This window comes from Cyanistes caeruleus, chromosome 27 (assembly GCF_971803275.1).
Source record: "Cyanistes caeruleus chromosome 27, bCyaCae1.hap1.1, whole genome shotgun sequence".
Lineage (NCBI taxonomy): Eukaryota > Metazoa > Chordata > Aves > Passeriformes > Paridae > Cyanistes > Cyanistes caeruleus.
The window spans coordinates 2,598,586-2,611,531 of NC_141727.1; the positions used below are offsets into that span (position 1 = coordinate 2,598,586).

Sequence of the window (12,946 nt, forward strand, 5' to 3'; positions counted from 1 at the left end):
TGCTCTATAGAATATATTATAAATTATATCATGCATCCATTAACAAAATATACAAAGCCAACGGAAATATATCTATCTTAAGCCAGAGCATACAGCATCTAAACTCTAGTAAAAAGTAACCTAAAGAGAATAGCATCTCACACTTGCCATTTCAACCCGCAATTAAGTGTTCCTCCTCAAATGTTTTAGTTTTATAATTCATAGAACATGTGAATTCATTCCAAGTATGCATGGCAAACGTGGGTCCTGCTGGGCCTGAGAGACCCAAGCAAATAACCACACTGCTTCAGTGTCATCAGCTTCTGCATTTCACCCTTGTGCTTTCCTCCTCCTTGTTCTAGAGTTGGCATTAGTCAAAAGCTACTCAAAACAACACACCCAAGTTAAGGTGGAAAGTTACAGAAGGATCTTTAACTGGTCCACAGCACACAGTTGTACTGGTATACAGAGATGGGAAACACCGCAAAATACCTCTACTGTATTTCAAAATAAGCATTTAAGAGTATATCTTCCACAATCTATAAAAATAGGTTTAAAATGAAAGTGGTATGATACATTTGTTTCCTTGAACTATTTTAATGGTATTTTATCTCTATGGGTACTAAGTCTTTTAAAAAATTACTGCTAACTTGGTCAGCCACAATACTGACACTGCTTCAGCTATACTGTGACAAAACAGAACACTGGTTTGAAGCAGGAATAATATAAAATATTTTAGAATCAATGGTTTCTTACTACAGCAAGGAAAAATGCTGACTTGAAAGTAAGAATGTAACCAACACTGTCACCTGCTGAGGGACTGAAGTCTGAGGAGTTATCTATGGATACCCCCACTGCACAGCAGTGTCTGGTGCTCATTTCTTGTCATTCTTCAGAATCAAATCTCTCAGCACATTTAGAAGGGAATTCTTAGATTTCTAAATTAAATATGGGCTTCTAAAAAATCTTACGAGAAAAATGAATTCTACAGATGTGCCTATGGAAACACAGGACCAGCTAAAACCATCAGAGGAGACTGTACATTTGAAAGTGCTTAAGTTAATGCATTTTTCAAACTCTAATGTAAAATTCTGTGATCCCTGCTTCAAGCATTCTTTCCATTCCTGAACATTACCAAAATTTGTACTCAAGTTCAGGTCTGGATTCCTACATATTCTTGCATTTTTTAATGTGATATTAACAGAGTAAGATGTTTGCATTTAGTAGTGAAAAAAGGTAATGGTCAAATTTTTAATATTTTTACAAAGAGCCTGTAAAGATTCCTAGAAAAGCCTTTCCTACCCATACACTCTGTTTTTAACAAAATATTTTATGTAGGTTATACTTCTACTGTTAGAGATCTGGTGTGCACTCTCATTACTGATTCAATTGCTGGTGGTAATTCTCCTGCTTCATTCCGCTACAGCAAGCAACAACTTCACTGGTGTTCATCAGTTTAACTGCAGTTACACTTTCAGACTTCTCAAAAGTCATTTGATGATATAAGATGGCTTTCTTCTATGAGTAAGTTCTTTTTCTTAGAATAATTCATAAGATTTAAATTTGTCAGTTTACTATCACACATTGGAAAACCAATTACTAAATCCTCAGAAGAAACTCCTAGTTTCAGGCATCTCTTGTAAATTAAGCAGGACTACATTTTACAGCAGCATTTTACACTGGTTTCTATTCCAAAGCTAACTAAGCCAAAAAAAAATTTCCAGCTGCCTAAAGAAAAAGTGTATACACAGTAAAATGGGAAGTTCTCATCTGAGTACAAAGTTTAGTTCTACATGATTCCCTGGTAAAAGGATTTGATCTGAAATTAGATTTAAAGTCTACTCATTTAACTATGAGATTCAAATAATAACTGAAATTCTGGTATCCATTTCAAGAGATGCCACAAGGGTTGCTTGACATTTCCATGAGGGTAAAAAAACAAACAAAAAAAAGAAGTCAAATGCTCAAAGAAAAGCCAAAATTTTAAGTCAAACCTCCAAACAGAGAGCAGCTGAGGAGCAGCCTGCTACTCTTGCAATCTTTAATTAGAGTTTACTCAATGAAGACTATTCCTCTCTCCGCCAGGCAGGTTTAGCACCTACTGCACCAGTCTCTGTTACTGATATGAAGCAATTCAGTTACCACTTCAATCATGTTATTGTTGTGTTTCTTCAACAGCCTCAAGTTTAACTGCCTGTCACAGAATCCCATCTCACACAGACTGGACAGCAGAGTGGCAGTCTGCTCTTCTGGAGCTGCAGGCTGCTGAAAACAAAAGACAGTAAGATAAGCTAAAAAAGGTCATTTACTTTTTGCCATTTGAACTAGAGGCCCTGCATTATACCAGACTCAAGCTGAGGCACAGAGGCTCTTCTGGCCTTTAAATGGCATTTAAGCCATTTATAATCCCCTTTATTGCTCACTTAGAAAGGTGAGCTACTACTCTTACATGATGCTACAAGAGACATGCTTCCATCCCTATAGTATGGATTTCCCAGTCTGCTGAGAGCAGCAAACCTCAAAGGGACACCATCAGATTTAACATTTTACATTAACTCCAATATAGCATATTGATACACTTAAAAAACATGCATATACATTTATGGTTGTCTTAAGATTCTATGAAACTCATACAGCACACAAGAAAGATATTCACCTGTTCAATAATGGGTGGTCCAGCAAATAACGCTTTGTAGGCGGAAGCAGCGACTGACAAAGCTCCTTTCATGAGTTCTCCAGCAATGCTGCTTCCTTGAGGGTACCTGTGAAGAGAGCAGGTGCTGCTTTAGGGTCAGTAAAGCCAAGGGTTTTTTTAGTGAAATGCAAGTTGCTGCCTGTTGAGGCAAGGACTGTTGGAGACAACAGCCTGTGATCCAAAGGAATCAGCAATCTTTGGGAAATAAGCTATACAAGAACTCGTTATTTTTTCTTGACACCTTCTATTAAATTGTGGGTGTATGATTTCCATGAAGTGACCTTTTGTAAAGAGTTTCATGTCCTCATCTAGAAGAGAACATATCTACATGAAAGCTGTGCACTAACACATCCATTCAGGGTAGAGTAATTTCTATTTGTTTTCTATTAATACTTAAGTTACTTAATATTCTACTCAACGTTTTAACTTACTGCTCCAGTCTCAGTATTTTAAGACAACTTTATAGCTAACTTGTAAAATCCCCATTCTAAGAATGCTGACATTTTCCTGATTAAAAAACCACAGAATTTTACAAGCATTCAACTTGAGCTCTTCATTAACTTTGGCTTGCCAGTTCTGCATCCTTTTGATTTGTGCACAAGTAGAAACCAAGATCTTATGAAAATATAACATGTTTGCTTTAAGAAGGGAGGCCTCTCTCCAAATTAATGACTACATGAAATCTGCAGGCCAGAGCTTTTTCCTACATGTCTAATTAAACAGTTCTCAGTCAGAAAAAGGTGCTTGTGAAGTCACAGCTTCAGCTTCATTACCTCGGGTTTTCTGAGAACTTAGTGAGAAATGCAGAAGATCCTGGCCCGTGATTATCTTCACCACTGGGGTCTGGAAGAGGAACACAAAATGTCAGTGTATCCAGTTAAAGACAGTTAAGCTGGAGAAACGCAACACATACATAAACAGCAAAAAGTTTATCTCAGTCCAACACTAATACTCTGAGTTTAGTTATGCAGACCAGGTATTGTAGTGAAAGCAGTCAGAAGATTTTCAGAACCATATGACTGATACATCATTTAACAAGAGAAGAGCTGCTGTCTCAGTGACTGTAACAGCAGCTTAAATACATAGCTCATTAATTCCAGAGCAAGGTAATTTTCCACATGCCTGTAAGTACTTTTGAGTATCCTCTCACCATTTCCTATAATAGATGTTCTTAACTGATCCACAAAGCCAATTATTTCTTTATTTGCAACATCCATATAGCAAAAGTTTAACACCCAGAGAAAAACTAAAATCTTTATTTGGTAGATTTTCTGCTCTCCTAAAGAGAAATGAGACATCAAATTCAATACTAGGCATAAGGAAAAGGTGATAGCAATAGTCTGCACCCTTCATTAAATACTGTCAATACCTTCTCTTTGTATTTGATCATGAGGAGCAGAAGAGATATTCTCTGAAGCTGGTGTGTTTGGATCTTGGAAGATAGAATTCTGAAGAGATGAAAGATTCCTGAGAACATAAGGCAAAATCATCAGTGTTTTTATTCTACATGTACACACATAAATAAGTTATGGTCAACAGAAAAAACTTCACATGCTCCTCTCTCTCCCTCCCTTGCACTCACCTACATCAGTGAGTACAGGCTCTATAAAAAGTTGCAGGGTTTAAGAACATTTACCTCAGTATATGATAAAACTGTTGTTACAACAATTCTGTTTGGAAAGTGCTAGACCTTGCAGACTCTACAGCAATACCAGCATCACCATTTTGTTCTCGTCTCCAAATCATACCTTTGTGCCTGGGGTAAGCTGTCCACAGTCCCTGGGGTTAATGGTCCTGCAGTCAGTGCTGGGGAACTTGTCAGTGTATCACTGACCCTCTGGATCTGCGGCTGGCTTCCTCCTTCTGTGTTCTCTGCTGCTGTTTCAGGTTCTCCTGCCTTTTCTAAACCAGGCTGAGAAAGAGCTGAACTATACATGGAGTCACCCAACGGCCGACTGGTGTCAAAGCACTCTGGGAGAATAATGATATAATCCTCTGAGGAAGCAGAGGAGCACTGACTCTGAACATCATCTTTATCATCTTCCTCTTCATCACAATTGCCAGTACCACTACTGGGGCTTGTGCTCTCATCAGACAGTGGAAGATTCCCTAGTAGGAAAAAAAGTGAGGTATTAACCATAGTCTATTTTCTTTGGACAACAACGGAGACAGAATTGTCCCAGTTGTAAAAGACAAGTATTTAGAAACAAGTGTAAACCTTAGCTGCTGCCATTAATGGTGTAATTTTCCCTTTTGTGGGAGGGTGTATGTGAAGAGTAACAGATCTTAATGTTAAGCCTATGCAAATACACTGCAGGTATTAATGCTTCTAGTAAAACCAGGAGCAAGAGCTATATAGAGAACTTAAACTTCTTACACATGATCTTTTTACAACTTTATCTTACATTCAAACCCATTTTACTTACCACTGGAATTTTCTGTCACTGGTTCTGACTGATGAATCTTTGCTTCCTTTTTGGAAGTGGAATTAGTATTTATCATAGGAGAGTCTTCATTTATCATATTGCAACTGAAGGTGTCTTGCAATGTTTGTAAAGAGTCTAATAAAACCAATCAGGGAAAACAATCAAATGGTATCAAGCACCTGAGCTGAGCAATTTCTGCCTCATGTCTGACTGCAAATACATCAAGCCAGCGTAGGCAACTAATGATAGTACTTACTTTTGGGGTTTTTTTGTGGGGGTTTGTGGTCAGGTGCAGCATCCAGGGTCAGAGATCGAATTACAGTTTCACAGACAAACTGAGTCCCACTCATATCTTCCTCTCCTTCCTCCTGGTTCAATGCATGTTCAGCTTTCACTGTCACCACAGAGGAGTCCACAGAAAGGCAGGTTTCTGCCATTCCTTGGAAAGGGAAACATAACAGATTTTACCACCACAACAAGGAAATGTAACTATATGAAGAATTTTTTAGACTAGCCACAGCTAATATTGACTTTGTGTGCAAATTCCTTCTAAAAATTGAAAGATTTTTTGAATTTAGCTCAAGTTGAATGTGGAAGTGATTGAGAAGTACGGGGAACACACCTGGAGTGTTTGGAGTACAACCTAGTCTATAAAGGGCAGATTGTTAATTCTCCCAACAATTCTAGTGGTCAGATAAATCAAAAGAAGCGTTTGAAAGAACTTCATACAAAGGCATGCAGTAATATGGAACAGCAGGGAATGACTAACATGGAGGAGGGTATATTTAGATAGATACTAGGCAGAAATTCTTCCTTTTGAGGGTGGGGAGGCCTTGGCACAGGTTGCCCAGAGAAGCTGTGGCTGCCCCATCCCTGGAAGCATCCAAGGCCAGGCTGGATGGGGCTTGGAGCAGCCTGGGATAGGGGAAGCTGTCCCTGCTCATGGCAGGGGGTGTGGAATTGAATAATCATTAAGGTTCCTTCCAACCCAAACCATTCTGCAATTCTATGATTGCTATTTCCAAATCTATATATATTATACTGTAATATATACCTCTGTAATCAACCTCTGTAATCACTAATGTAGTGTCAGACTCCAGGTTTATGAGCCAAACATTTTATTTTTTTTTTCAAGGAAGAGGAAGACAGTAGTTAGAATTCCTTTTAGACATCAGGTTTGCTGACTACACAGAAGTGACAATATCCTCCCTTCACCCCCAAGCTCCTCAGGACTACTGCTTACCAGGCACTAGTTTAAATCCACTCCCCTCGTTCTCCTCCTCTATCTGACCTAAGCCAGGTTTCTCCAGCAAGGGGCTGTCACGTGGCAAAGGGGACATGCATGGAGTCATGTCTGGAAAACACAGGGAGCAAAGACAATTGGCACTAAAGGAGAAGGAGCCTCCATGAGGTAACATTTTTAAAATTTATTCTTTTTAAGGGACATTCTTTCAAGACTGAAGAAACTCAGTTATTTTGCAAGATAATCTGATGGAATAAGCAACTAGCTTTGCATTACTCTGCCTCTGGCTGTGCAAAGAAAATGGCAGCATTCCTCAACACCTGGAATGTTATGTTCTTGGGGATATGAAGGTGAAAAGAAAGCCAAGACTGAAAAACACAAAGGATAGCTATCTGTGCTCTAGAGAGCACACAGAATACGGGAGCCTTACCAACAGGAGTATTGTGTGGCACTCGCTCCAATTCCTGCACAATATTGATGTCCAACAGCTCAAAGGACAGCAAATCCTACAGGAAAAAACACACAGCTTCCATGAGCAAACTCTGAAACTGAATCCTATCTGTATTTGGCAGCACAGACCGCACTGATGTACAAATAACACTTTGTTCCTCAACACAACCTCAGGGGGCAGTTTTCCCACAACATACATTTACATCATTGAATATGGTGCACAAATCAGGGCAGCAAGAGATAAATCTAAGAACTCCCTTGTTAGGGCCAGAGAAAGACTCAATGCTGACTCTTTTTTGAGAATCTTAATCTTTCCTACACATACCCTCCACATAATGACAGTGCCTAATACCAGTTTGGGAAAACAGCTCCACTATATAAAATGCAATATACTCTTTCTGAAAATAGTGGCCAATTTTAGAGCTCAGAAGCTTTATTCTTACAGAGGTCTACCCACCTACCTAGGCATCAAACCCAATGTGGTTTTCTTTACATCTACCTGAATTTTAACACTTTACCTGTGCAGTCAGTAGATCAACAGATGGGATATAAAATTCTCTCTCACTTGGCAGATTTTTGATCTTTAAAGGAATAGTTGGCAGAGATATTTCAGCCTGCTCTGCAATTTCACCTATCAGTTGAGCACCTGTTTCTGTCTTTAAGGAAGCATCCTGCAAAAACAAAAAACCAGAAGCCCCTTAGCCACAGTAAATAAAAGATCACATGGAATCTAAAGCCTGAATTTTGTGTAAACACACAAGTAATTTGAAAGACATTTCAATCAATTCATTACAGAGCTAAAAGGACAAGACCTAACAAAGAGAAATGCTGCAGTGTTTCAGTTCAACCAAGGAAGAAGACAAACAGCTGCAACAGACTGATAGGTAATGTCATGCCTGTCATAAAGAACAACTACTTTAGAACTTATAAATGCAATATATGTTGTATTTCCTTCCTATTAAAAATAAATTTAAAAGCAAACAGCTAAAAGAATCCCCTGGAATAGTTAGATAGGAATACTTTGCCAAATAATACACAATGCTCCTTCTCCAAGGCAATTCTGAACTGCCCCAAATACCAGGTGAGTGACTTGCCTGTTTGGTTGTGCAAGCTCTGCTCTTCTGACAGGAGTCAGAATCCTTCCAATCACCTTCTACATAGTCAGCAGCTGGAGAGGGATCCACAACAATACTGCACCAGATCCTTGGCCCAAACTGTTCCCCTCTGTGCGACAGTCTCCAGTGAGAAGTGTAAGTTCCTTCTATATTGGGAGCTACAAACTCAACTGAAACAGTTCCTACTTGTCCAGATGGAAGGGATGGCACTAACACATCTTTTTTCTCAGAAGATGCCAAGGTCAGATTACCCCACATAAGTTTCAACTGAAATAGACAAGAGAAAAAGCCAAAAGTTAACTTCTCAAGCTTCTCTGCCAAGTGTGGGCAACAGAAAGCAGGGCTGCTCTGCTGAAAGGCCTTGCAGATACCAGGCATGGGGAAGACAAGCTGCCAGTACACATCCTCACATCAGTCACTACCAACACAAAGATAGCCTCATCTTTCAACACAAATGCAGCCACTCACAGAACAAAGGGATTTGGAGGTCAGAAAAGCAGAAGAGCAGTTGTAAACAGGGTCAAACTGTACCATTATAACATGGGGGACACACTATTAATGGGAAACATGTCCAGTGATGGTATTCTGATTTGCTTTCTTCCTATAGTCTACACCTGTGAAGAGTAGCAGTGATTCTGGCACAGCTTATTGCCCCAGAATTCCCAGCTGTGAATCAACAGGCCAAAGGAAATCTTAAACAGATCCTAACAGAGAATTTACATACAAATGTTATCTTCCAGAATGATTTTAGTCTGTAGAAGGAAGAGCTAAGGCAAGATACCTTTGTGTCTGAGCTCCATTCCACATTGCCAGTATTTTTCATTCGCCAGTGTTTGATAAACTTTGTTCCTGGCTTCAAGTGAGTACCATCAGGCAAATTCTCATCCACAAATACTGCACTTAGTGTTGGGACAATTGCTTGGAAGGGTTGATTAGGATTCCTGGGATTGGAGAGAGGAAACAAAAAAAACAAAATACACCAAAACTGAGGAAGTTCAGCTGCTGATTAATGTTAATTTGGCTTTTAAATACCCTAAATGGAAGGGATGAATTCAAGAAACAAACTATACAAGTTTTACACTGCATATTCATAAACTCAAAGGGAGTGGGAAATGCAGAGCAGCTGCCTGCCTAGGCTGCTATCTAATGAACCTCAGCTTAAAAGCACATTAAAAAAAAAAAGAAATAGCACTGAACATAAATATATAGAATGTATTTGACTTTATGCAGACACAATAAAGCAGGAAGAGACAGCCTTTTTTAAAACTGGCAGCAGTGTTAATTTATGCTGTATGAGCATGCATGTGTATGTATAATCCTAGGCACTCCCCTTCCTCCTAAATCTGCATAAATCACTAAGTCTCTGGTAATAACCATCAGTCCCTTTTTTTTTTTTTCTTTCTCCTACTCTCCTCTCAACTAAAAACATTCTACATTGCAAATTGCATTTAGACAGAATTCTCATACAGTCAAATGACAAATCATACTTCAAATGAGTAATTTCATAACCTTCCTCCTGTTACTTTAACTTGGTCTCATAACAAAAGGTCAGGCAGCGCAACTACCAGATGCCCAGTTAACAACAAGCCTTACAGGAAGGTATTAGGCTGAAGACTCTCAGATTTCAGAGTAGGTGAGCCATTTGTTTCCAATACATGGATAGAGTTCCACAGATGAATTTTCCTGTGCAATTTTAGCTGCTTTTTGAGCTCTCGGACCTCTGCTTTTCGCTGTTTCTTTTCTGCTCGCAACCTTTGCTTCTCTGCCTTCAGAAATCTTTTGTCCATCTGTTTCTGGAGCCTGCAAAGCAATTAACACACTTTATTACATTAAACTGATCAGAATTTATTTTTAGCCAATGGAGTCTTAGTCTCAAGGAAACCCTTCATGAAATATACCATACTTCTAGACTGGATACCAAATGATTTTAAAAGAACATCCTTACAGTTGCTTTTGGAACTATTTTGAATGGTCACTGAAAGAACAAAAAAAAAGGCAGACATAGAATGCTCAAAGAAAAAGCATGTTCTTAAAATTTATTACCCATCTATGACAAAAGTCAGTCTTTTCTACTTTGTTATTAAAAACACTGTAAGATTTATGATTAGGCCCTTTATGAGTATGTAGCTATTTTTAACTACTCACAAGAAAGTTTGAGTACCCTTTCCATTTCTTGTTATCTCTAAAATAAAATAAAAGCTGAACCTCAACTCCAGCACAGATTTCACTTGCAATCAGGACAATCTTGCCAGGTATTGCCAGCATTTACCTGACTTGCTCCAGAGTAGCAGGCAGGCGTGGGGAGAGCTCTGCCAGGCTGTAACTGTCAGCAGCACAGGGGATGGGTCTGCGCAGCTTTAACAAGACGTGGTTTGGATCATGTGCATATGTTCCTGCTTCACACTCTTCACAGATATTGTAGGCTGGGCAAAGACTGCAAAGCAGAAAAGACAGAAGGTTATCAAGAGGCAAAGAATTTCTGCAGAGAAACTTTGTATTATGCCATCACTGTAAGTATTTCCCAAGTGACAGCAGCTGGATGTCTCACTTATAGATCAGTATTTGGTGCCATGTGGAATACCTACATGATTATCTCTCTCTTCCTGGAAAAACTGCAACACAGTTCCCACTTCTCTGAACACATATTGGAAAAAAATTGATGCTTCCTTTAGCACAAGTGACTAAAATTGTTGCTACAAAGGGCAGTGCATTTTACCAAAATCCAGGGCCAGAAACAGCACCATATTTATGAAAATACAGAGGCTAAGTCAAAAAGCATTCAGGAATGCAAAGCAGATTGCTCCTCCAGGAACAAGGCTGATAAAAAACAGATTATCCTCTCCTGACAGTAAAAAAAAAAATCCAAATAAAAACTCCTGTTGGCATTTCATCCACTGTTTCTGTCTAGTCCCAAACTGCTGATCTTTACAGCAATTGCCTCATTCAAATAAAACTCTCACTTTTAACACCTCACTTAAGACATTCATCAAAATCTACTTCATATTATTAGACAGACAACAGTGCAATCATTAAAAAAAGTATGACCTACCTTAGTCTCACTGACTCGAAGAACCAAACAAACAACTATAACAGACTAGCAGTTCCAAGCCTTGCTTTTTTTGTTTAGTTAACCAAACAAAACATTTCCTGTTACAATTACTGCATGTCCTATGCAGATATGGTGAGGAGCCATTAAGAATACAGTGTACTAAAGTTCTCACACTTTAACAATTGCCTTTTTCCAAAATAGTATTAATCTTGCTTTTATGCAGATAAAGTCTAGTGACCACAGGAGAGAACATCAGCTGTTGGTGAGACACATAGCAGACATTCTACAGCAGGCTGCAGATTAGGAACGTGGTAGTATCTAAGCCCAAGGCAGTTTCTCAGACTCACTCTCAGGCTGTGCATGTCAGGTTCCCCCTGCTCCCATCACACTCTACCTGCACTGGTAGCGCACCCCAACGATGCGAGCCTGGCAGCTGCAGCAGGAGATCAGCCAGTCACACGGGCTGCTGCTCCCCAACGGGCTCTCTGAAGGTGCAGCTGCTGCTGGAACTGAGCTCTCACAGAAATCTGGAGGCTGATTGCGATGAACAAGCTTCTCATACAGCTTCTGCTCCAGCCTCTCAACAGTCTCCTTAACTACTTGTTCCCTGAACTGGAAAGAAATTAAAGCGGTCATGAATGAGAGCCACAAGTTTGAAAAGTTGAGTTATATTGTCACAAGTCTCCCAATCTTGTCAGTAGTCACAGACTACTTCAGAGTCATTTCCCCTACCCCCAGCACACTCTTCATAAAATTAAACAAATACCACATTCAGCAGAGAGGACTTTTATTTTAGAAAATACCAACCCAGAGCTTTTAAGAAGTCAAGTTAAAAATCACGCATTTGTGCTTACAATATTGTTTTTCTTCCATAAGCTTGCCTGAAGGGAAGGAAACTCATCTCCAAAACAATTACCCCAACTCCCAAACCCCTCTGGACTCTCTACCATTAAGTTCTGATTTGCCTATTAGTGTTTTACACATAACCATGAATTTCCCCTATTTTTAGTTTGTATAAATATGTGGCAAAGGAAAGGAGACATTAGAGAAAAAAGCTTAAAGATAAATGCACATAATTTCAAAAACTTGCTAGCTAATGAATTCTTTGCAGTGATATTAAACTGCTTTTCAGTGATGTTTATTAACTGTTCAAAACAAGTTAACATCCACATCTTAACCTGTAGCTAATGGTCAATGGCTGCCTGAAAGTATTTTCTCAAAGTCAAGAAAAGTAAGGTCATCAAATGCTCTGCTTTCAACCACAGGAAACCAAAAGTATTGCCCTGCAGAAACTGGGCAATCAAGAGCCTACAAGAGCACCACTGTTCCATGCTCTCCCACAATGAGTGGTCTGCAATTCCTATGGCTGTCTGGAGCACCACAAGGATTCTGTTATAGGAGCTACTTAAAACCACACTCAAGCTAATCAAATGCATAAACTAAACATTCCACTTTTCACAAGCTGTATGGAGCAAGTTCATAGTTTTGGGGTTTTTTAAGGTACCCTTCCACTGTAGACACAGTTAGACATCTAGTTCTCATTAAGATCCTGGCCACAAGTCCTGATGGCAAGAGTGTTCAGATGTCCAGAGTCAGGCATCACAAAGATCTCTTCCATGCACAACTTTTTATGTATTTAAGTATACCAAAACTTGCAAGACAATACACTTACTGTTTCCAAGTAGCTAGTAAACCATTCTGGAGGATTTTCATTTATGATTTCTGGTCTGGTCTGATTTAACTTTTGCTGGGAAAAAAAATAAACAACAAAATAAACACAAAGGATGCAAATTTTTTGAAAAAAACTCTCAACACAGCAAATTAACTGCTGAAATAGCTTTTAAGTGTCTTTATATAAAAATACTCAAAGTTCTTCAGAAAACAGTAGAGAAGCAACACAAAATAGCCACTGACATTTTCCTGAACCATTTCTGCCTCATTAGCATTTGAGTGTAATTACACACCAAAGAAGTCAAGTCAACCAGAAGT

General features: G+C 39.1%; 1 protein-coding gene and 1 long non-coding RNA gene across 41 annotated transcripts in view; one reads left to right on the plus strand and one right to left on the minus strand.

Annotated features, from left to right (window-relative positions):
- The window catches only part of NBR1 (NBR1 autophagy cargo receptor), an 18,692-nt gene continuing 5,746 nt past the window's right edge, over positions 1 to 12,946 (minus strand). For 8 of the 40 annotated variants that reach the window (XM_023942608.2, XM_086863956.1, XM_086863957.1 and 5 more), the window contains 16 exons: positions 12,630 to 12,704; positions 11,352 to 11,569; positions 10,178 to 10,342; positions 9,502 to 9,708; positions 8,690 to 8,849; positions 7,888 to 8,175; positions 7,312 to 7,464; positions 6,774 to 6,849; positions 6,344 to 6,454; positions 5,357 to 5,539; positions 5,101 to 5,235; positions 4,423 to 4,783; positions 4,044 to 4,141; positions 3,448 to 3,517; positions 2,636 to 2,741; positions 1 to 2,244 (listed from right to left, as the gene is read on the minus strand). In XM_023942608.2, coding sequence (XP_023798376.2) covers positions 2,071 to 2,244; positions 2,636 to 2,741; positions 3,448 to 3,517; positions 4,044 to 4,141; positions 4,423 to 4,783; positions 5,101 to 5,235; positions 5,357 to 5,539; positions 6,344 to 6,454; positions 6,774 to 6,849; positions 7,312 to 7,464; positions 7,888 to 8,175; positions 8,690 to 8,849; positions 9,502 to 9,708; positions 10,178 to 10,342; positions 11,352 to 11,569; positions 12,630 to 12,704 — 2,580 coding nt within the window. In that variant the 3' untranslated portion in view covers positions 1 to 2,070. The remainder of the gene's footprint in view (positions 2,245 to 2,635; positions 2,742 to 3,447; positions 3,518 to 4,043; positions 4,142 to 4,422; positions 4,784 to 5,100; positions 5,236 to 5,356; positions 5,540 to 6,343; positions 6,455 to 6,773; positions 6,850 to 7,311; positions 7,465 to 7,887; positions 8,176 to 8,689; positions 8,850 to 9,501; positions 9,709 to 10,177; positions 10,343 to 11,351; positions 11,570 to 12,629; positions 12,705 to 12,946) is intronic. The other 32 variants (XM_023942609.2, XM_086863962.1, XM_086863961.1 and 29 more) reach the window with 7 other exon arrangements.
- On the plus strand, positions 10,322 to 12,733 carry LOC147649176 (uncharacterized). The gene is made up of 2 exons (XR_015279454.1): positions 10,322 to 10,418; positions 11,181 to 12,733. It is a non-coding gene; the product is annotated as an uncharacterized LOC147649176 (long non-coding RNA).